The sequence below is a fragment of the Telmatherina bonti genome (assembly GCF_933228915.1).
Source record: "Telmatherina bonti genome assembly, chromosome: 14".
Classification (NCBI taxonomy): domain Eukaryota; kingdom Metazoa; phylum Chordata; class Actinopteri; order Atheriniformes; family Telmatherinidae; genus Telmatherina; species Telmatherina bonti.
Window position 1 is genome coordinate 15,983,790 of NC_136612.1, and position 24,602 is coordinate 16,008,391.

The 24,602-nt window shown below is 38.7% G+C and overlaps 3 protein-coding genes across 4 annotated transcripts; 1 reads left to right on the forward strand and 2 right to left on the reverse strand.

Moving 5' to 3' along the window:
- The first annotated feature begins 1,093 nt into the window (after positions 1 to 1,093).
- st13 (ST13 Hsp70 interacting protein) lies at positions 1,094 to 10,597 on the forward strand. Its single transcript, XM_079252420.1, has 13 exons — positions 1,094 to 1,222; positions 1,608 to 1,747; positions 2,290 to 2,338; positions 2,477 to 2,567; positions 4,154 to 4,227; positions 4,354 to 4,420; positions 4,540 to 4,624; positions 4,746 to 4,856; positions 8,089 to 8,191; positions 8,288 to 8,404; positions 8,498 to 8,534; positions 8,749 to 8,837; positions 9,455 to 10,597. Exons 2-13 carry the CDS (start codon positions 1,638 to 1,640, stop codon positions 9,587 to 9,589), a joined length of 1,068 nt encoding a protein of 355 aa, XP_079108546.1. The 5' UTR covers positions 1,094 to 1,222; positions 1,608 to 1,637; the 3' UTR covers positions 9,590 to 10,597.
- Positions 10,598 to 10,738: 141 nt separating this feature from the next.
- rbx1 (ring-box 1, E3 ubiquitin protein ligase) lies at positions 10,739 to 13,675 on the reverse strand (the record flags this gene model as incomplete). 2 transcript variants are annotated; one of them, XM_079252421.1, is made up of 5 exons in its annotated part: positions 13,581 to 13,675; positions 12,609 to 12,687; positions 12,392 to 12,462; positions 11,244 to 11,329; positions 10,739 to 10,891 (listed from the first exon to the last, which is right to left on the reverse strand). In XM_079252421.1, exons 1-5 carry the CDS (start codon positions 13,656 to 13,658, stop codon positions 10,879 to 10,881), a joined length of 327 nt encoding a protein of 108 aa, XP_079108547.1. In that variant the 5' UTR covers positions 13,659 to 13,675. The 2 variants fall into 2 exon arrangements, with proteins under 2 accessions (XP_079108547.1, XP_079108548.1); XM_079252422.1 differs by lacking the exon at positions 10,739 to 10,891 and having other exon boundaries at positions 11,240 to 11,329.
- An 824-nt stretch (positions 13,676 to 14,499) lies between these two features.
- On the reverse strand, positions 14,500 to 23,368 carry chadla (chondroadherin-like a; the record flags this gene model as incomplete). Its single annotated transcript, XM_079253019.1, has 10 exons — positions 14,500 to 14,806; positions 14,913 to 15,079; positions 16,705 to 17,057; positions 17,181 to 17,517; positions 20,631 to 20,905; positions 21,059 to 21,297; positions 22,305 to 22,450; positions 22,551 to 22,706; positions 22,800 to 22,994; positions 23,210 to 23,368. The coding sequence occupies 10 exons, from the start codon at positions 23,366 to 23,368 to the stop codon at positions 14,500 to 14,502; spliced, it is 2,334 nt and encodes a 777-aa protein (XP_079109145.1).
- Positions 23,369 to 24,602: the final 1,234 nt, after the last annotated feature.

Consider the following 24,602-nt stretch of genomic DNA (forward strand, 5'->3'; position numbering starts at 1 on the left):
TTGCTGGTTTTATTAAAAGCTAAAGTAGCAACTGAGAAATTTCTGAAATATGGATTATCACTTTCATTCGGTACTTCTTAAACAGTTATAGATGTTTATCTATCTATCTATCTATCTATCTATCTATCTATCTATTTATTTCGATACACATCCTGCAGAATTTCCATGTATCCCCCCTGACTGAAACTAAAAACTCATTTTGCAGAACACGATTGGCTCTTGGATCCATTTAATGGAAGCCAGGTGTGTTGGAACAGGAATACAATGAAAACCTGCAAGAGAGCGGCCCTTGAGGACCGACTTTGGGCACCTCTGGACTAGGCAGATCTGCAGAACCAGAAAATGTAAAAACTAAGCAAAACCCCAAGTAGCAAAACCCCAAGTAGAATCAAATGCAATTAAAATAGCAATACATAAAAACAGCAGATGAAAACAAATGTTAAATGAAGCAGGTAAAGCAGGCTTTTTCTTATGTACCAGAGGTGTGATGACATGGTGGGACAAATTTCCTGTACCACCTGTCTATATAACATCAAAGCTATCTCTGTATATTATAGTGTAAATAGGGAAAGTCTAATTACCACAATCGGGTAAGACACACTGGTATCACACCCGGTTACACAAGATGAGGTTTGCTGGGCGCGGTCAATTAAAAGAAGGAAAGAAATTAGATTCTTGGACAAGGTATGACTCAGTTAAGGGGTTACATTATTTAAATGGCATGGAAACAATTAGATCAAGTTTCATGATATTCTAGAGACCTAAAAAATATTTTCTACTTTGCCCACTTCAGTATACTTCAGTTTAGTCATCATTTCTTGCTGTGGGAAGGATTAATCTAAAATAGCCCACAGCCTAGAAAGATAGGATTGTCACCAGTGCAGTAGTTTACTGCAAAGTCGGACAGTGCATGCAGTATTTTAATGCATTTATTAACTGATTAGTTCATTTGCAATTCCATTTGTACTGGCAATACGGATCTACAACATAATATAGCTCTTCTGATTATGTTTAGGCTTTGAAAAACGAAGAACCTGTAAACAATGCCTGACAAGCCTAAATGAGGGCATAGTTTGCCCATTCACGATCGGTCTGTCTAGCGAGTCGCCTGAATGAAACACTGGAGCGACGCCACTGTCAGTGAAGCTTTACAGTGGCGATAAAGTCGACTTCTTCCTTCCTCTACACTATTTTTCTTTTTCACCCAATAACTGTCAAACAGGTGCGTCCGTTTAAATTGTTTAAATACATGCGTGGGACGCATTTTTCTTGCAAAACATCCATAATGTAGCAAGCTAATCACGGAATCATGCGTCAGCGCGTCGACTAATATTTCCAGAAACTTCTGCCTTTTTTTAAATTAAACTTATCCCTACAACCAGTTTGTGTGAGTAGAAAATACATGGTACCTGCATTGGATGTATTTTTTATTTATGCAAGTTGTAAAATAGACTAAGTGAACACTCGGTGCACACTCAGTCAATCCCTCAGTGTTAGCATTGCATTGTTGCTAAAGTGGGCATTAACGTTAGCTGCTAAACACATAAAGGCTAGCTCAGTTTAGTTGTTTGTTGAATTATACTCTGTTCTTTTCCCTTCACTTGCAGCGCTTCGTGTGCTGAACGTGAAACACCAACATGGACCCACGAAAAGTGACAGAGCTGAAGGGCTTCGTAAAGATGTGCGAGTCCAATCCAGGGATCCTGCATCTTCCAGAAATGAGCTTCTTTCGCAGTTGGCTGCTCGAGTCAGTAAACCTAAAACACAGCTGTTGCTCCTGCCTGTCTGGTCAATGTTTATTGTTGTTTTTTGGGGGGTGGAAAGACTCACAGATATATATATATATATTTTTTTTATTTATTTATTTATTTATTTATTTATTTATTTATTTAATTTTGCATTGTCACGTAATCCCAGTTCCAAACAGGGAGCAGGCTCACCACGTGCTCTGTCCCGCCCACCTTGCAGTACAAATCACGGCCATTATGTTTGCGTTTGTGTGCGAGGTGTTACTAAACTGTCAGCTGGGAGGGGATTTGAAGATGTATAAAATTACATTCCTTGGATTTTTGTCTGCCCAACGATTAATGAAGCAGAAGAAAGCTGTTCAGATTGCTGTGTTTACATTTAGTGGTGTAGATAACTTGTTATACACTCTTCTTACATGACAGCTACAACTGGGATGGTGAACGTGTGAAATCCTGAGGTGAAATATATGGAGTGGTGATGTGGAAACCAGGAAATGACAAGCCTTGTTCATTCTCCATTGTTTTGTATTTTATCTTGCAGCATGGGTGCAACAATCCCTCCTCCAACCAAGAACCAGGATTCATGCCAGGTGACAGTCAAATACTATTCTTAAGCCAAGCTTTGTGCTTTTATTACTTTTGTTGAGGTTATTTGTTTTTGCTGTTTTTAAGCTGATTTGTACCAAATAAGGTCTATTATGTCACTGAGTGTTCTCTCTGAATTTTAGGGTGGCTGTCCTTGCGGTCCTTCCTCGACAGCAGCATCGCCTCCGGAGCCTGAGCCTCCCGTTGTGTCGGAGAGCGAGGAGAGTGAAATAGGTATTGAATGCTTGTGGTTACATGATGTTTTTTAATTCAGAATTTATTAATCCAATTAAAATAATCCCAAATTAAAGTATTATTATTTTTAAGGTATAAATGGAAATAATTTGAATTGAGGCTTACATGGAAAACACATTTATTTGCCTCTACTTAATTCTGCTTTAGATCTGGGGGTTGGGGAGGGTTCTGGTTGAGGTGATATTCTTACATCAACTGAAAGAAAGAAAGGAAAAAAAAAACTCCACCTACTGCTTCTTTTCCTTTTAGCTACAAAATGGAAGATCACATAATAAGAATAATTTTTGCTTTGATTTTGATGATAATTTTGAAGCACCAGTTCAATATGAGCAGACTGCTTTATTTTACTCAGCAGCTGAGAAGGAGAAGATAGAGTACTGGAGACAGGAGTCAGAAGACGGCGCAGAATATGTGCATCTTCATGACGGGACAAAGTACCGAGTAGAATAAACTTGGAACGCATGAATATTAGCATGATAGAGGAATTAATCTGTTTTTATCTAAAATGGAAATAAATCAGTCAATTACTTTGGAATTTGTATAATTCGGACTGTAATTTTTATTCCAAATTAGTTGTTTGCATGGTCATTTTTAAAATCTCTTTAAAGCAGATTTAACTTTTATTCAGAATTAAAACTCACGTGAACGTGGTTAATTTCAACTTTAGTCTATTTATTCACAGCTCTGGAATCATGTCACGCTTTGACGTGCATATGGAAAACTGCATTGATTAAAGTATTACAAAGATAATGTGCTTTATCTCTGGTAGTTGAGAACTATCAGAGATAGACCAAGAAGTTTTTTATATGACTTACTATAATATGTAACACTTTTATTTTTTTTGACATTGTGTGACATTGCATTTTACACCATGTCCAGACAGTAGTTGTTGTGATAGCCTGAAGGACAAGAGTTTCAGAGATGTGCTTCATGCACAGATTAGTTTAACTCTGGAATTAGCTGTTTAGCTCAGATTAGTATAAACACTGAAATGGGGGGAAAAAATTAACATTTATGGGTGAAATAATCACAACAGTGTTTCTTACTCCTGACTTCTTGCCTGGCAACCACTGGAAACTTTGGAGAGTTTTCTGATCCAGCCCAGGAAACATTTAACCTTCACGTGAATCTTGATTGGGACAAGTAATTCAGTTATTTTGACAACAGAAAAACCAGGTTGGAGGATTCCCAGTTGCAAGCTTCACACTGTGAATGTAGCCACAGATAAAATGGGTCATAGTTTACTGATTTAGTATTCAGATAGAAACATTGAATGTATTTATTATGAAGCATGGCACATACTTCTACCTGCACACCTGTAGATTAAGGCATTGGTTTTTAGCAATAATTGTTTCCTCGGTGAAAGATGCATCCATCAAAAAGCCTTCCTGTGGCCTTTTTTCTTACATAATTTGTTTATCTGTAAAATAAAACAGGAAGGAAGGGAAAGAATTTTACCACCTGGTGACATTGATGATCTCACACCGTATGTAAGTGTGTAATTGTGTCCAGTCATTGACATTCCTTATTGCTTACATGTTTGGTTTGTGTGTTTTGTCTTCCAGAAATTGACAAAGAAGGGGTGATTGAACCAGACACCGACGAGCCGCAGGACATGGGCGACCTTGACAGCACCGAGGTAAAGAGTGTCCTTGCTTCCTGTTATTTGTTGTCCTGTTCTCTTAATTAAGATCAAATGCTTTGGAGATGAGGGAAATTCATTTTACACAGAATTAGTTTGAATATGAGTCTAAACTTTCATCAGGTCACAGAAGGGATGATGGATCAAGCCAATGAGAAGAAGATGGAGGCTATTAATGCTCTGGGAGACGGTGGGTTAATGTGTTTAAAGCAGACAGTGCATGCAGATCTTGTATTGATGTCCTAATCAGAAAAAAGAACAAAACTGAAACAGTCTTTAAAATGTTTCTATTTTCTTTTCTTCCTGTAGGTGATCTGCAGAAAGCTCTGGATCTTTTCACCGAAGCCATCAAGCTGAACCCCCGTGTAGCTATCCTTTACGCAAAGAGGGCGAGGTGAGAGAGTGCTGGCTGAATTAAAATGAAACTACACTGATTGCTGTTTGTTTTCAATACATTTTAGCTTAACTGGCTGTCATCTTTTTTCTTTTTCTTTTTTTTCCCCCCATTTTGTTAGCGTGTATGTAATGATGCAGAAACCCAACGCTGCCATCAGAGACTGTGACAGAGCCATCAGCATCAACCCAGACTCTGCGCAGCCCTACAAGTGGAGGGGAAAAGCTCACAGGTATTAAAAAAATCTTCAACTCAACATGTCCTATTTGGTAAAAATCAATATTTACACATGTGACTTAACCAAACCCTGAATGTAAATACACAAATATAACACTACATGATGTTTGGCAGCTGACAAGATGACATTTCCTACTTTAGTTTGTCACTTTGCAGACAAACTGTTGCTAATACTCGTCATCTGGTCAAATATGAAAGATAAAAGCAGTCGTTGAGCATATAAAATTTAATCTCAAAATCACAGAAAAATAATCGGTGCTCTCTGGATTTATAATTTTGTAATTCAGTACGACTCAGGGTGGACTTGCAGCACAGTTTGACGTCTTCATCAGTGTTCACTGAATGTGACATCATACAGATAACCATCCTGGCACGAGGTTGATGCCTTTTAGTTGTCCGTTTGCAGGCGTCTGTAGAAGGAACATCTTCAATTTATGGATATATGGTCTTATTTATTTAATGTTCCACTGTTATTCCAGTTGCAAACAGCAGATATTCTGCCAAAGGGCAGCTTGATGTTTTTCTGTGTTTCTAAATTCTTTACTCTGAGAGAAATCCAGATTTTTTATGAAGGATTTATTTATTAATTACAGAGCTGAGATGCTTTAGTTGGAAACACTCATTGTTTACTTTCTCTCATTTTTTTGTGTTACTGTTATCAAACACATTTATAGTGTTGGGAAATTAATATTGTGATTATGTCTTTAATGGTCATCATACCCTGATAATCTATAATCGTAACATCTCTAGTCAGCACAACACCCTCGCAGGCAGATCTCAGACCACCAAAAACTAGCAACATGCAGAACATAAAGCTGATTCTCTGAGCTGGAAGATGGTGAAGTTGCTTTCTGAGCTTTATTTAATGAATTAACCTTGTTTTGTTCTCACTAATCCAATATAACTTAAGTCCACAGCCTAAGTTTGTCAAATTCTGGCAGTCGGGAGAGAGGCTGTTTTTGTAGTGATGGAAGAAGCTACTAGCAAGCCAGTTGATGGGACAAGGCCGATAGATTTCATAAAGGCTATTTATTACATTCAAGTTTTAGAGGTTTAGTCAGCATTTGCCTACTAAATCCCCCTTCTTTCATGAAATTGTGATTTTAGACCTGCCCTAATTATACTTAGAAGAGCACAAATAAAAGCTAAAACAAAAAACAATTATCTCCTCTTAAATCCACAATTCAGTAAAACACAGTTGGCAACATTTAAACATGTTTCATGAACTGTTGTCGCACATACTAAATGTCTTGTTGCAGATTTCTGATTTTCCTTTCACTGAAACATGAAGCTGTTAGAATAAGTTCTTATTAATTTACAAAAAAAAAAATCAATGACATTTATTGTTTATTTCTTTGAATAATGCTCCTCTCATTCAGTTGCATGTTCAGTTAGTTAATGTGAATTTATTTATGAGTTTATATCCATTACCAAGACCTAAAACACACAGTTTTGGTTATCTTTTTAAAAGACAAACATACATTTAAAAAATTAAATCCAAGTTGTTCTGTTTGCCTTTACACAACATGGAGCTCCATGAGGGTAGGACATGTTTTCCAGGAATATTTTCTACTTTATTGCTCATAGTCCCCTTCACACACCGATCACAGCCATTTAATTAAAGATTTAGTCACCTGTAGAATGGACAGGACTGAAAAAACGCCATCCAGTCGTTTCAACCAGCCCATTCTTAGTGATTGGATGGAGTCTGTCAATCTCACCTGCCATTTGGCCCTCCTCCTTCAGCCGCTCTGCGTGTGCCTCTTTGTTCACAAACCACACACTCTTAGCGACTTGGAGCACTTGTAAAAACAAACAGCGATAACCAGAGGTTGGCTAGCTACGTTAGCCAGCACATTACTTCTTAAGCCTTGTTCCCAAACATAAGTCACTGTCCCAGGGTGGCTGAGTCTGATGAAGGTTTGGACTTTTGAATAAAATATTTTAAAATGTAGCTAGCTCAAACGTTTTTTTCCAGGATCTTCTACCCTGCCTTAAAAGCAAAATTTAGGGTCCGATCTGAAATGAGCATCAATAAAACAAATGGAGCTAGGTCAAAGGTCAAAGGCTTGCACCAGAACCCTAATCGTTTAGACCATAGACCATAGAGTCAGAGATATAACTTTATAAAAGCAAGCTTTTATTGTGTTTAAAATGACAATAAATATTTTTTTTAATGTATTTCTAAACATATAAGCAATACAACCTATGTAGAGACACATATGGTACCAAATGTAGATTCATTTTCTTACTTTTTAAAATGTGCCGTTTTGTAAACATGACAAACTGCAAAATGTGCCGTTTTGTAAACACAACAAACTGCAAAAAAACTGAGCGCAAGGACCATAGACTGTATAAGAAAGATGGACAGAGCCTCCAGTGATTAAAAGTGAAGCCTATGTGGAAGTCCATAAAACTGCAGTTCCCCCTTCGTCCACTAGGGGCTGCAAAACAGAGCAGATCCCCATAGACTCTCATGTTAAAAAGACTAACTTCACAGCAGAAATAAACATTTTTACAGCCTGGTTCAAAAATCCATTATATATAGGTCAGGTTTACCTTCATGACAACTGTGGGGGGAGTGAATTTTTTTCTAACTTGTCCATTTAAAAGTAATTTAATCTTGAAATTCGGCATATTTAGGGGCGTGTCCTTTTGATTGACAGGTACTCGATCTCCCGCTTAAAGTAAGAAGAACGTAGAACAACCGTGGTTTTTAGCCGGTTAACAACGTGACTTAGCTTTAGCCCGCTTACCTCTGTTAGCTGGTTAGCTCCTGTTATCTCCGGGTTAGCTCGGTTAGCTTTTAGTTACAGAAAACTCGAGTTCGCTCGATGTCAATCATCCACCATGACGCTCACAGCCCCCCTCTCAGCTCCACCTCTTTGCCCATATTTGTTTTTTCCGGGTGAGACGACACGCATGCCTCTGCCAAGGTGGCGATGGTAGGAACCGCCCACCGAGCTTCAATTCAGCTCTTCAGAAACCTATGGGTGACGTCACGGAGGCTATGTCCATCTCTTTATATACAGTCTATGGTTTAGACTTGTGGTCTCTATGTAACTTCACGTCCAACTTCCATCTGCAAATGAACCAGAGAACAGTGAAACTTTGAATAAAGTCTACATTGTAAGGCAAGTGCTGTTTTAAAATCAGTCATGTTATCGTGCTGTCAGGTTGGTAATCTATCTTTGTTGTATATTACATGTGTGTATGCTCTGCTACAGGTTGCTTGGTCACTGGGAGGAGGCAGCCAAAGACCTGGCAACGGCGTGTAAACTGGACTATGACGAGGATGCCAGTGCGATGCTGAAGGAAGTCCAGCCAAAGGTGGGAATAACAGATACTTTTCAGCTTTTCTTTGCTGCACTAGTAGCAACAGTAATGGTAAACTGCAACGGCGATGTTTCCATTTTCTTTTTCCAGGCTAATAAAATCATTGAACACAGACGCAAGTATGAGCGCAAGAGGGAAGAGAAAGTCATCAAGGAGAAACAAGAGCGAATTAAGAAAGCCAGAGAGGAGCACGCGCGGGCTCAGAGGGTGAGTTACTGTCAGGATCTTAATTTCAGACTTAAAACAGTTGTATTTTCTTGAACAGTTTAAGAAAAAGCACCTTCTTTTCTCATGCAACAGGAAGAGGAAGCGCGGCAGTTTGGAGGTTTCTTCCCAGGTAGGAGAGTGCAATTTCACTAAAACTGACTCCAGTTGTCGTCTGTAGACTTAGAAACCAAGTCAGAATGATTATTAGAGCATCATTAAAGCCTTATTTCATCAGGAATCTTTGGGTTTGATAAGATATTTCTGTACAGTTTGATGTCATTCCTGCATCAACTAAATTTCACATTTGTGCTGCAGCTGTTTACAGTCCTATTGTTACTCTGCAGGTCCTGCTGGATTCCCAGGTGGAGCTCCTCCTGGAATGCCTGGTCTCGCTGAACTCTTTAAGGATCCCGAGCTCCTCAACGCCATGAAGGTGACTTCTGTAACCCTTCTCATGTTACCACTAATACGTCATGTGTTTGCACAGGTTTTCACAGGACAGTCAGTTATAGTGGAGAAAAAAATAAACAAATGTTAACGTTTTGAGAGTATTCTTTAGAAAACAAGAACAATACAAAGTGATCCTTTAAAAGGATTGATGTGTTTTATTACCCCACTTAAAACCATGTGACTGAGCCTAAAGCAGACAGACTGATTTAGTTGAGTCAGTCTGTTTACTGTGATAAATGTAAATATATAGAGAGAAAGGGCAAGAGAGATATAAAAAAGAAAAAGAAAAAGGTTCATCCAGACAAGATTTGTTGACAAATGAGCTTGAAACTTAATTAGATGGAAAATCTGACAACTTGTTTTGTTTGTTCAGAAAAGCCTTTTGGTGAAATAATTTGAAGTTTTTAAGTGATTGCATGCTCAGGATGGAGAATTCGATAGATGTCATGACTCAATGCAATCAGTTGGTTTCTATTATAGGATATGTATAAATTGGCTTGAAATGATGTCTGTAAAGTGCCTTGTGACAACATTGTTGTGAAGTGGCGCTATTCAAGTAAAGCTGAATTGAATTGAAAAATTGTCTTCTTTTTCACTCAGGACCCTGAGGTGATGGCTGCCTTTCAGGATGTGGCACAGAATCCAGCCAACATGTCTAAGTATCAGAATAACCCCAAAATCATGTCCCTCATGACCAAGCTGAGCTCCAAATATGCAGGCGCTGGAGAGCCATAGACCAGGACAGGACCAAAATGGAGTGGATGTGTGGTGAAGCACTCTGGAGAGCGATGCTTTTCAACAATTTTTCACTGTGTAGTTGAAACAGAATGAACGTATGATGGCTTACCTGGTGTGATACGGGGAAAGGGGAAACTTCTAAAATGTTCTTAATCAGCCTGTTAGCCCCCAGCCTCAATTAAAATACCCCCAAGGTTCGGAGTCAGGTTTGACAAAAACCTGACTCATCTCTGCTGGGATTTTACTCAACCGCAGGTTGAATTGTTAACCTGTATCTGGAACAGCTGCACTGGAATCTCTCAATAACATGCTAGCATCTCTGTTGCCATTTCATACACACTAATGGTTTAACCTCTGTTGAACTGAGCCGAAACCACTCTTGGTGTCGGCACTTTCTGTTATTAGATCTGTTACAGGTGCAAAAAAAAATCCCTCTTAATGTTTGACCTTGTTGAAAAATTCACAATAAAATATTTGATTCAGAGCAGGTTAATTTTTTATTTTTGCTGAATTGTTTTTAACTTTATTTTACTTGCCATTTTGCCTTATGTGTCATTTTCTCCTTCCTCTGCCACTGAATTTGGTAGCAGTTCGTTGAAAACTTTGAAACCATGAATTTCCTGAGCGCTTCTTGATTTCTAAGGTTTAAATGGAAACACAGCCTGACATTTCCCCACGCAGAGTATAAATCTTACTGGTGTCTCAAAAGAAAGGGCTAAATGAAATTTTTTCTGGGTTTGGAGTGATTTGATAATCTAGTGTCCAAATATCTTAAGAAAACTGTTAATTGATCACATTACAAAAAAAAAAAAAAATTCTTAAAAGTGATCAATGAAACTTAATAGATTGTAGGCTGTGACTATTTAATAAGAGAAGTTGCTTACAGCTGCATTACTAGTTCTATCAATACGCTGCACGTTCTTGTAGAAAACGTCAGGCTCAGATGGAGAGTGGGTCACCAGGCCCTTTAATCCCTCCTGAACAACTTCAGAAAGAGGATTAATGCCTTATAATGCATGGTCAGAGCAGACTCGTCTCGCTGCGGACGTCACCATGACCACGAAGGTGCACCTTTCTCAACCAAAGCGACCTCATTTATAAAAAATGTTTTATTTTCATTTTAATACTTAAAAACTCAAGATGAGAAACTGTAACAACATTTGTTTATTTGAGTACTTACAACATACCAAAACAAAGATGTGTGTAAAATAACAGGATTGTAAGTGGAAAGGGAAAAACGTAGCATTGAGGGTGACGCTTGCTGAATCCAAGAAAAAGGTCCACAACTAATGTCCATATCTGTGAAAACAAGATGTGATCAATACAATAGTTCAGTAGTAGTCTACTACTACAATATTCTCATGACACTGCTGAGCTTTTTAAAGTAAGAGCTGAGCCTCCAAACTCTAAATGAACAATAAATTTAGTTACCGGTTACCAAGATAACTGATATGGCGAAAGGGCTCAGCTACATTATTTTATGAGGAATGTACTTAAAACAGACTTATTAATGTATTTTGGAAATGTAACCCAGCACCATGTGGTTATGTTGCCCAACATGCTGTATTTGGAAAAAATATTAAACAACATAATATAACTTTTTATCTCAGACTCTGGAAAGCCCTGATCCACAGTCTTAGATCATACTCACTTCTGAAACTCCCACTCTCTGTTGTCCAGAGGACACACCTGTCTGGTTTTCAGCCAGCGGGAAATACAGTGGAAATGGAAAGCATGCTGTGGAAGAGAAAACCAAGCATCAGTAGAATGACTACCATGGAATGAATGACTGGTTTATGTCTATTATATCCCGACTGGCTATAATAGACATGAACACCAATACTGCAAACAAAAAGGTTCTCATCTATGTACCCACTATTGTTCTGGGGTCATATAAAAACAATAAAATTCTGACTGCAAACAAAAAGGTTCTCATCTATGTACCCACTATTGTTCTGGGGTCATATAAAAACAATAAAATTCTGCTCTAACTATATGCTGCTGCACTACAGGTTTTTATTAGATGCCATTTGCAAAGGAACAACACCCCTTTGAAACATTGAAAATACTTTGTGTTGATCAATTCATTAGGTTGTGCAGTTTGAATTGCATGCTGCAATATGTCACTGTATTAGGGCCGTAGCAGACCATCTTCTTCATAAGAAGCTCAGTTTATCACAGTGAAGCAGATGGTTTTAAAGCATTCAATAAAAGTTCAGAAATATATATACAATATGTCAAACTACAGGAGGTTAAAAAAAAAAAAGATACTTGAACTTGGGAAACTTTATTTAGGCCACAGTGTTCATTTTAACAGGCAAACTTTAAGAAGCACTATTATTGATGCTTTTGCATTTCAGATAGCTTTATGTGACGGAATTATTGACATACTCTTACAATGAATTGTAACTTCTCTTTTCCACTTGGTTTAGCTTATTTTCCATTACAACTGAGCATCACCTAATTGTGTGTGGGGTCCTTATAGTAAGTCAACCCAAAAACCATGTCTCATCATTTGTGATAAAAAGCTCATTTTTGGTTGCTCTGAGCTTCCACTGAATTCTCTTATCAGCCACCAAGTATAAAAGCTTTAGACCACACTAGTCTACGATGTTCAGTTACATAGCCACTTTCCTTTGTTGACTATCACAGAAATAAAAATCTCATGGTCGATATCACTGGGTTTTGTAAAAGAACCGCTCTAATGACAAATCCAGAGATGTTCCTCCTTGATCAATTGGTGACCTGCAGTCAGCTGCAGCTGTCACATTGTCAGGTAAGTGGGCATATTTTACTTACATTGCAGACACCCCAGGCTACCGTGCACTCTTCAGAGGTTGCAGAAGCTTGGTTGGCCTGACACTCTATGCCTGATGGGAGAAGGGTAAAATGCATCACAGAAATGCAAACAGCTCACAGAAGCTACAGATGTTTTTAGTAAAAGTATGTTCTTATTCACACCTAAAATGTAAATCAGAGGACTAAATGGTCTAAAATTATGTCTAGGTGAACTCACAGAGATCCATGATGTGGTTCCTACAGATAGCACAGTTGTCCACCACAATGTCCCAGGCCCACAGTGCCACTGCATTCCACTAGAGAAAGAGAGATAGAGATGGATGGACAGATTGACAAATAGATTTAAAGTAAATGATAAACACTCATGACCTGTCCTTCAAAGTTTTTTTTTTAATTTTCAATACTGCAAATTATTTGGAATCCATATTACAAATAACATGCTACCCATGACACATTAACCCTGCTTAAAAAAACTCATAAATGTCCATTTGAGATTAAGGAAAATTAATAATACTGTCTTCAATAAAGTTATTAGCTTTTACAACACAAGCAACAAATGGCATCCAATCTGAAAAACACTTCAGTTCCGGAAGACAAACGTAACTAAAAGTACTGTAATGTCAGCAATCATAAGGGAAGTATGACATGTGTGGTAACTCTTCTTAAACTGAGAAAAATGTTCATTTGAGTCTGAGTGTGGACATTGCCAGCGAAATTAAGTGTAAACGTAAAAACAAGCACGGACACTATTATTGTATAATCTGTTTAATTAGGCCAAATCTCTCGGAAACGCATCGCAGCTGATTAAGCTAACATAGCTCGCTATGTTTCTAACATTAGTTATGTTTCAGTGTTAAATAGCACATCTGATTTAATTAATCAGACGATTGTTTGCCGTTAGTTAGGACTGTTTGTTTCAAATACACTAGCAAACCAGCAAAAGTACATTTAAGTCCACAAACAGAAATGCACATTCATTCTCTGAAGCCGGCTAAACGCTAACGCTTTACTGGCAAGGGCCGTAGACATGTACATGGAATGTCTATGGGCAAGGGCTAGGCTAAGCTACAGGGAGCTAATGCTAGCGTCCCTATGCTAAAGTTAGGTGGTAAATCAAGCTGGACTCCGACCTGCTGATTAATTATACCACTTTCAACCACTTCGTTACAGCTAATCAATTCAACCGTACCTTCTTCACTTCAAAACGCTTCTTGCTTGTTCCACTATTAGTGCCGCTCGGCGTGTCAACATCCATCGCTGCTGCCATCTTGGAACAGTTGAGAAGCTTTTGACGTAACGATGCAACCGGAAGAATGAGCAATAATAGTAATTTATATCATAGTTATTTAGATTTAGGGTATCGAGAAATGTGGGATATGGCAAAGGAGATATTAAATGTTGCAAATGAACCGTTTTATTAAGCCCTTTTCAATCTCAGGTAATAAAAAGATGACTAAATGGAAAGCAAAAAAAGATTCAGTAGGTTCCACCGAGATTTGAACTCGGATCGCTGGATTCAGAGTCCAGAGTGCTAACCATTACACCATGGAACCACATGCTCGAGCCGACTTTCTAACTTCTTCCTGTACTCCTCCTTGCACTTCTTAGTTTGTGTTTGAAGTTGTTTTTGTGTTGCCCTCAATAACTCCCTGTCTCCATCCCTGAAGGCTTTCTTTTTGATGTTCAGTAGCTTTTTCAGGTCACTGGTGATCCAGGGTTTGTTATTGGGGAAGCACCTCACTGTTCTTGTTGGGACGATGCTGTAAACACAGAAGTTTATGTAATCTGTTACACACTCAGTCACGGCGTTGATGTCGTCTCCATGAGGTTCACAGAGGATGTTCCAGTCTGTAGCCTCAAAGCCTCCTCTAAGAGCATCTTCAGCTTCAGCAGAAGATGCTCGATGGGCTTGTAGGTGGAGGTGAGATATGTATGTATGTATGTGTATATATATATATATATATATATATATATAAAATGGAGTGAATATAATTTCAGGGACGTGAACTTGAGGACTTTATTTGTTGAGAATAATCTTCAAACCTTTATCCACAGTAGGAGAAAAAATTTACATTGATGGCGCAGCTAATTAAAAACAAAAACTAAATTCAATTACTTATGTTCACTGTGTTCTTGTTCTTGTTTTTTGTTGTCATCACAGGCTTTCCACGATAATGCTTCTTTGGTTGTTTGCCCAGTTTGGCTTTCTCTTGGCTAGTTTTCACTTTGGGGGACTTCAACGAGTTGGGTCTGGCTGTCTGCATCTTTGGAGGCCTTGGATCTACGGTCTTATTTGAAGGAGCAATGTTTTCTTGGCAGGTGGTGAAGACATGAACATCTCTGACCTGCTGACCCTTGAGTTTGGGAGGGTGACCACAGATTGCTGTAATCTCTAACCTCATATTTTCCATCCATCTGCGCAAAAGAGATAGAGAGCAAACATTAAATATAATTCCAGTTAATAAATAAACAATCTGATTAAGGATGTTGCAAAATTCTTATTCTTAGTGAAAGTGCTGACCTGTGTAGGGGCTGCAGAGCACAGTCACATCGCAGAGGGTTGTCCTGCAGGTCAACCACCTCCAGTCCAGAGAGTGGGCTAAGGTCAGGGAGTTCCTTCAACTGGTTTCCTCTTAGAGTCAACACTTTAAGCCCCGGACCCAGGCCCAACAACGCATCCTTAGACATCTGAACAGATGTAGAAATTAGTTAAAACGGTAAAACCTGCATAGATATCTAAGTTTTAATTGGGCAAAAAAAAAAAAATAGGATTGACACTAAACAGTAAATGTAAATCTCAGTCTTACTTTAGAAAACTTATAAGTTTAAAATAACTAAATAGTTTAATATTTATTTTATTATGTCAAACATAAAATGTGTCCTCCTGTAAACTACCTTTCAACGTTGGTTCAGCTCACAACCTAACTGAGAAAATGTGTTTCAGAAAGCCATATATTTTTTCATCATATATATTTTTTTTCATATTTTTTCATCATCATATATATTTGCTGTTTCATCACATTTCATAGTGATGAAACAGCAAAGTGTGTTCAGTGAGAGGCTTTTTCAGGTCCGATGCAAGACTGAAAGATACAGAAGATCATTCCTGCCAGCAGCCTCCGGAACAAGACCTCCTCAAATTAATTATTATATACTACAATATGGAATTTCCCTTTGGGGATTAATAAGGTATTTTTCATTTAATTTCATATATGCTATGGCATTGTCATTGTGACTGAGCAGCTATGCTAGCATTAGCATTGTCCCAGAGTGTACCATGGACTCCACAGCTGATATCTGGGTCTCAGCACAATGACAATATGTTATCATTTCCAGGTCTAAGAAGGATGACGCCTATGAAACCTCATACGGTGAGAACAATTGTACAGTAAAAAGAGAGACACAACCTACAAGCCAACACAAGCTACATGCTTAAAGTTTGAACCCAGGATTTTCTTGCTGTATGATGAATGGAAATGATACAGGTCAACCAGGAAGACATCAAAGAGCAGAAAGCTCAAAGCAATATGCCTTAAAATGGCACAACGCAATAAATAAAAGAATGGACCAAAACAAGAGAAAAGGTTTTAAATACTAAAAATATAAATAAATCAACAGTAACAGTGATAAAGCAAGGTTAAAGTGGGTTAAATAGCAGCAGGCATGGATTGTGGACAATTAGATGAATTTGATATTTAATAAGAAATCTTAAATCTGCATTGGGCAAGGAGTTAATACTGGAACTTTAGTGCAGATTCAACTAAGTATTCAGCTTGAAGAAGAACATTTCTTCAGTCAGTGCTGATACATAGTTAATGTTAAGTAAAAACAAGCAGAGATGCAGCCATTACCTCTACAGCAGAGCTGTAGGGTGACATTTTGGATATTTTTATTTTTTTTATTTTTTGTTCCATCTGCTAAAAAAGGTTTGGTGATGCTGAGCACATTTTTCAGAATGATAATATAATATTCCACCAGGTATGGTCCCTGACAAGGACCTTAAAGACTACAGCAAGTTGGAGACTAAATGATGAAGAATATTGATCGTCTTTGGTGAAGTCCACACCTAGATTAACTGGTGTTTCTAAATGCTCCCAAAGAGATTCTGTTTGTTTGTCTCTCTGTGCTGGTGGGATCAGCTCCCAGCAGTTGCCAGGCAACCCTGCATTGGGATAAGTAGGTTTAGGCAATGGATAAACTTGCTAGTGGCAGTAGTTACAACCTACATTTGAAAAACAAAATCTCACCAGCAAAAAGTAATAAAGAAAACCAACACATAAGACTTTTACTTGTTTATGTCAGTTTAAAAGTACCTTTTCCATTCCCATCTGATCCATGTAAAGCCTCCTGAGACTTTGAGATATGGGCTGAAATGCTTTTGGTCCAACCCAGCCTATTGAGTTTAGAGACAAGTTAATCTCTTCCAGATTTGGGGCCTCGGGCAGAGCATGGGTAGGAACCTCAGTCAGCTGATTTGAATCCAAGTGAAGAGTTCCTATGAACGCAGAGCTCAAGGCAGCCTTTGCAATAACATTTATGGTGTTGTTGCTCAAGTATAGTTCCCTAAGTGTTGGAGTAACAGAAGACAGCAAACCAGTGGGCTCCAGTTTGGAGATGGAATTTCGCTCCAGATGTAAAACAAACAAATTTGGTAAAAGAGAAAGAGCTGCAGGGGGGAAAATAGGAAAAATATGTGTTTTACAATCATGTCTTTTTCAATCATGCATAAACAACATATATTTAAACTTTATTCTACATACATCTAGGATAATCACGGCCAATCACTCACCTGATCCAGGAAACTGTGCCAGACGGTTCCCTTCTAGGTGGAGGTAGGTGAGATTTGGGACTCCAGCAAAGGCTCTGGGGTTCAAGGATGTTAGGTCATTGTCAGACAGATACAAATAAAGCAGGCTTTTCATTCCCTGGAAAGCGCCTCCTTCAATTTCATGGATTTTACAGAACTCTAAGTGAAGTGATACAACTTGGCTAGTGCTTGGGAAGCTGCTGGCGGGAAGGAAGTGGAAATGGTTGCCACGGAGATCAAGCAGGTGTGTCTTCATGGGGAAGCCTCGCGGGACTTTGGTATGACCTGAACTCTCACATGTAGCATGATGCGCTTTAATCTAAGGGACAAATCGAATATTTATGTTAACATAACATCATGGAAAATCCAAACCATCCAGAGTTTATTTGCATATTGGTTGCTGTGTTCTCACACAAACCAGTGGTTGATCAAAGTTTCAGGAGCTACATTTACAAAAGGTGGGCCAAGTATATAAACATCCACATTATGAAACTTTTGTGGTCCACAAAGACTCCTGTTGTATCTCATCTATCTCAAAAGTCGGATCTCCACAGTGGGAATGATGTCACAGCCCTAATGCTTGGTCATGTTTCCGCTGTAAGTGCACAAACCAATGGGATCTACAGTGGTGTGAAACCTTATTTATGGGAACATTTTGGGGGATGATTCCTCCCAAGGCAGGTAGGCAACTCCGGTCCTCGAGTGCCACAGTCCTGCAAATGTTAGGAGTTTCCCTGCTGCAATACACCTGATTCAAATCAATGGCTAATTAGCAGACTTGTGTAGAGTTTGATGTCAAGCTCTGCATAAGTCTGCTAATTAGGTCTGATGTGTGCCAACAAGGTGTGCTGCAGCAGAGAAACTCCTAACATTTGCAGGACTGCGGCACTCGAGGACCGGAGTTGCCTACCCCTGTTCTACATACTGGTTTGAGGATAATCGCACTAAGTTTTACTTTTTGTTTTTTCCCCTACTCCCACTTGTTTCAGCAGCTCATATAGAGCTTCATGTGTGCCTCTGCATCCACTTCATCAGAAAAATGAAATGCTTGTGGCAAAACAGATGTTGCTCAAGAAATGTCCAAATGAAACTGACCTGTCCACTGTGTGTAAACACCTGCAGAGTTTTGGGGCAGAAAAGCAGGAGACTGTTGTTGTAGAGTAGGGAATGAGTTTCTCAAGAAAAAAAAATGATAGAAAAAAAAATTCAGCTAAATTAAAAACATTCAATGTTCTACTCTGTGTTTGTTGTTTGTTCTTAATTTTTATATAAATTTGAAGTTGTTTGAGGGAATCCTGCTTTATTGTGTTCAGGAGTTTGACATTCTGCCCTGCTTTGTTGTTTGTGATAGGCTTAACTCAGGGGTGTCCAAAGTTGGTCCTCGAGGTCCGCTGTCCAGGTTTTCCATGTGTCCCTGCTCCAACAGACCTGACTTCCATTAAATGCATCTAACAGCCAATGAAGTTCCGCACAATGACTGATTAGTTTGAGTCAGTTGGAGCAGGGATGCATGGAAAACCTCCAGGATTGTAACCCCCCGAGGACCGGAGCTGGAGACCCCTGGCCAAACTATTTCAGCTTAGTTTCATATTTCGGTTTATTGTTATTTGGCTGTCTAATGAGATATTTGTTATGTTGTTGGTTGTTAAAAATGTATTATTGATATTTGTTTAATATTTAATATTTTTTTTCTTTTTTAATGTGTCTATAATTTTCCCCCTGAGGAATTGCCACCGTATTGTGGTCAGGGGGATAGCGTACCTCAGTGACCCTAAGAACTATACCAGCAGGAGCTTTATTTCTGGTGTGCCCCCCCCCCCCCAGCTGGACAGGTTTTTGGTTAGAAGCCTGACAAAGTGAAATCCATTTCTAAAGAGTGCTGTACTCTACTAACAGTTCTATTAATAAAACACAATCATAACAACAAAAAGAGTTGATGCCCCATTCACATTTCAGTCTGCTCCCTCATGTGTGCATTCCTAGAGCCGACCTTGGTTCCTCCCTGTCATAACTGCGCACCAGGACACAAAGCAAGGTCCATAAAGACATGGATGAGCCATTTTGGTGTGGGAGAACTTGATTGGCCTGGAGGGTCATGACCTCAACAGGACCTTTGGGGTGAATTAAAGTGGAAACTGCGAGCCAGGTCTTCTAGTTCAACGTCAGTGTCTGACTTCACAAATGTGCTTCTGGAACAATGGTCAGAAATTCCCATAAAAACACTTCTATACCTTGTGGAAAGTTTTCCAAGAAAACTTGAAGCTGTGATCACTTCTAAGGGTGAAATGACATCACATTTAATACTATGGCTTAAGTTTGGGATGTCAGTTCACATGCATGGGAAGGCAGATGAGCAAATACTTAAGTAACACTTTAAAAGACACAGAAAAGATAACAGTGCACATTACACAAAGTTGAAATAGCTTCTTGTAGAACATTCAATACTTCACCTGAAGCCACTTACAGGCACTTACAGATGAAAATATGCTTATCTCTGCAAGAATTTTGGCCACCGACAGCCACCATCCATTCACAGCTGCGTTTGGCATTTGAAGTCATTTCTACGCCCATCTTTAGGTTAGATGTCTTTAATTCTTACACACTGATTTTTCCACTTTTTTTTGTAATGTTACACACCTTAAAATATCTTTGCTGTAAATATACGTAAACAAAAGTTAGCCTGAAAATCGTGATGACATCTTGTAACTGTGTAAATTAAGTTAAGCAGTTATTTTAGCCTTATTTGATGTTTTTCAATGGACATGATGGCTACAAATTCAATATGCTAACTCCCCATTAACCACTATGTTTTTCTTTCTACTATCTCTCAAAAGAAACAGATTTTTCCTGAGGAGCATGTTAACTTCTACCCAAACTGTGTGTCTGCATTTTGTTGTTAATCAGAGAGCATATGGAACCAGCTGCTTTCACTCTGTGTGTTATGGCAATCTATTCTAACCTTTAAGTTCTTTTAGTGCATCTTAATTTTTTAATTTCTTTTAGTCTTAGTTTCTATTTAAGACAGTCTAGCCTTCTACTTTTTAGTGCATTTTTGCACAGATACCGAACGGAATTTCTGGAAAGAGAGGTCTTTGTGACTTTATTTGTACAATTATGTTCTATATGTACATCACATTGGTAACCGCGTGTTTACGTGCTATGTAAATTCAATGGACTAGATTAGAAAAAGAACAAAATGGAAGATTAGAGGAACTCCTGTAGATTGGGCAATGTTCCAAAAATGGAAGCTGAAAACAGAAAACATTCTCCATTTTCAAGCTTCTTGAATGAACGAACGAATGAATGAACGAATGAACGAATGAATGAACGAATGAATGAATGAAAAAATGAATAAATGAAAAGAATATGGAAAGAAGTGAACGGCAACAAAAAATATTGAAACCTGTCATTTTCTCTAAAAATTACACTCACATCACATTCACAGTTAAGTGGGCATTTGGTGGGCTGCTTGGGCTTGTTAGTGGCTGGGATACTTCCTCTACTCTCCTGCTCCTTCCTCTCCTCCTCCTCCTCCTCCTTCAGAGCCTCACTCCTGCGGCGGCAGCGGAGATCCAGGGATGTGACTGCCTGCAGCGGCTCATCAGAGAGGTGGGGAGGTCCAGCACACGCTCCCAGCAGCTTCACGCCTCCAGCTGTTGCCCACTCCTTCAGGGGCCGCATGAAGCAGTTGCAGTAGATGGGATTTCCTTTAAAAGAAATGGATGTTAATCTGGATGATTATAAACATTTCCCTGTCATATGTAGCTGGGTTGTAAGGACTATTTTTCCACAATGTCTTCATCTAAAATAAAGATCTTCTCAGCTTTCATATGAGACGATATGATAGACAGATGTTGTACCAGTCAAGTTGAGGGTGATTAAATCCTTTGGGCCTGTGAGGGGCTCGAGGGAGTGAAGCTGATTGTGACTGAGGTCCACCTGAGAGAGGAGGGGGGCTTGGGAGAAGGCTTGGTCTGATAGGTCCTGAAGGGACATGTGCCTCAGGTAGAGGTGTGTAAGCTTGGCCATGAAGACAGATTCTTCCCCAAGGTATGTCATGGGGTTGTAGCTCATATCCAGCCGTGTGACTTCAGGAAGTCTGTAAAAAGTAGGAAAACACACAAACATAAAAAAGTTACACATCTGATATGCTTTTTTAAAAAATGGATTTGTTTCTTTATCTGTTTGGAACATTTAACCTGGAACAGTTCAATGTTACAGTTCAGAACAGTAAAGAGACTGAACAAGAGTGGCTTGTTGGGAAAGGAGAAGATCTCTTCTCTCTGAAAAAGATACGCAGCAGCATGGCTAAAGTTAGCTAAGTTCTACAAAAAAACCAAAAAAAACCCCCAAGATTTCTGGAACAATGGTCAGACATGGCGGTGGAGGGCTGATAATGTGGACTTGTTTAACAGCCACAGGACATGGACTCTCTGCAGTCACTGAGTTGACCATGAACTTCTCTGAATACCAAATCACTATAGAGGCCATCATTTTACAGTTTACTCATATAATAAAAAAACAAAAAAAATGTTATGCTATTTTTTGATGGATTAACCCTTTCATGCATAGTGGTCACTTTAGTGGACAGCCTTTTACATTTAAATTTTTTCCTGCATATTCATAAATGAGGATGGTATATTTGTACATGAACCTTCAGTGGATGTCAGTGAGTCATCCAATATATTACTGAAGAATAAAGAAATATATGATATAACTAAATATTGACGCATACATTGTAATTACACAAGTTTGTCTTTGCAAAGAAAATTATACAGCTATATTTTGGAAAAGAAATTGCATAATATAATTATGATCGTACATAATTTTATCAACATTATATATAATACATTAAAATAAATCAATAAAACAAATTAATTAAAAATATGACCTATAAATCATTACATATGTCTGTAGAGGTAAAATACTGCATTTAAAAAAGAAGTAGCATTGTTTTTTTTATTAATGCATGCATGAAAGTAGTTATTTCTTTCTGGTTTCTCTTATTGGTTTCATACTGGTTACTGTTTTGGAAATCTATAACCATTATATGTATAATAAGAGAATATTAACATTGAAAATAATCATAACATCAGCTTGTCCTACCTCGTCATTGTCTGTGTGGGGAAGAACTGGAGCTCATTGTGATCCAGATTAAGACGACTGAGTGTGAACAGTCCAGCAAAAGCTTCAGGGGCCAGATTGTTCAAGGAGTTCTGACTAAGACGAAGCCACTTGATGCTTTGCAAGCCCTGAAAAGGTATTCACCAACACAGGGTCACACTCTTAATAGCATGTGTGTACTGCAGCTTCTAATCATGTCTTGGTGATTACGCCTTGGTGTTTGCGTACCTGGAAGGCCATGTTAGGGATGTAAACCAGCTGGTTGTGGGTGAGGACCAACATGTTCAGGAAGCCAAGCTGAGTGAAGGCTCCAGGCTGGATCTCCTCAATACGATTATGGTCAAGACGCAGCTCCTTTAAGGATGAGAGCCCATCAAAGGATTCCTGAAAACAACACAAAAAATTAAAACAACACCTCACATCCAAATTTACGTTCAAGTGAGAAAAAAACAGCTTCTTTTCTCTCTCTGATTTAACCTGGTAAAGGATGTCAATCTTGTTGTTGGCCAAGTTTAGGGAGACCAAGCGTCCAAGAGCACGGAAGGCACCCTCCTTCACCTTGATGATATTACAGCGCTGCAGGTTGAGGTGAGTAAGGAAAGGTAGGTGCATAAATGCCCCTCTGGATAGCATCTGCAGGTTATTATTCCTCACGTCCAGCTTCACTGTAATCTGAAGGGATGAGCAAACAGAATGAATGCTGAGATCAGACTCATATTCTATATGAGGGCTGAAACCTGAAGGACGCAACAAAGTGGAAGTCTTCTATGATCCCATAAATACTGTTTTAAGCGATATACAGAATTTTTCAAAAGAATAAAACAAATATTCTGTGTTTTAATATTCCATAAGAAACAAAAATAAGTTTCTACACCAGAATTCCTCACCTCGTCTATAGTTGGGGGAATGTGTGTTAGGTTCTTGCCAACGCAGCTGACTGTGAGTTTGGTGTCATCGCAGCTGCACTCTTTAGGACATTTTCTTGCTTCAATACATGAACGTAGTGTTAAAGTGAGCAGGATGACTGTAGCAGAGAGGAAGTGCATCTGGACCAATAGAATTTGTGAGACACATAGAAATGCTATCAAATACTGTATTTACTCATTTTAACTTCAAGTGTCACCTTTTTAAGTAAAAAATATATACAATAAACAAAATATCTGCATTAAGGTTGAATTTAAAACTAAACACAAACTTACCTTCAACAGTTTGTCACCTTCTTTTTGGCAAAAGTGAGTAAATCTGCAAGTCCTGCTCTGAGCTTTCTGCAGAAGATCTCACTCACTGAGTTACTGGAGGGTCCAGTGGGCTAATAGACGTGGCTTTGGTAAATTCTTTTGCTGTGACCCCTGATCCTTGTGCTCGTCAGAAATTAACACTGTGGCTTTACATTTTCGGTCTAGTCCCAGCTAGACAACAAGGAACAAGCAACTGTTTTTGTTTGAACATATCTACTTTTTAATAAAAACCTGGTAAAGTCGGGATTTTCAGCTGATTTGACTCCATAAAAACCCAAACACGTGTTGAGTTTCATCTATATCTGTTTGAAGTATTTGATATTTTGTCCAGCTTTTTACAGAGTAAATTCTGATTAGTGTCTTAATAAAAGCTTGTGGAAGTAACCTGAGTCATCTGTTTTTATCCACAAGCGACTTACATGTGGTAAGCAATCAGTTAACCGTAACAGGTAACCAAACATGCATGTCTTGTCGTTAGGAGGGAGCCAGTTTAGATATGTGTGTCAAATGGGAAAAAAAAAACAGTATTTTTTCCAATTTCTTTTAAAAACATTTTTAGAGTTTTAAAAATAATATGGATCATCAATGTATGTATGTATGTATCTATCCATGTACAAACTGTGTGCATGTGGTGTACTAATCCTTTTTTCACATGTATGAGTTGGCCCCCACCTCCATTTTTTTCTCTTTTTTTCCCCTTGTGTGCCATTCATTCATTTGTTCATTCAATTTCCTAGCCGCTTATCCAATTCAGGGTCGCGGGGAAGCTGGAGCCTATCCCAGCTGGCTTTTGGCCGAAAGGCAGGGTACACCCTGGACAGCTCGCCAGTCCATCACAGCCTTGTGTGCCACTATCGATGTATTTGTGTTCTTTATCTGTTGTGTTATTCTGTGAACATGTTCCTTACTCACGGAAAAACTTAGTAAATAATAAAAAGAAAAAAAAAATAGATCAGGGATTTGGAGAGAAGTGTTGGACAATTTTCAAAAGGTCAAGAACATGACTAAACATAAAAGGAGTACTTCAAAGAGGTAGAGCTTC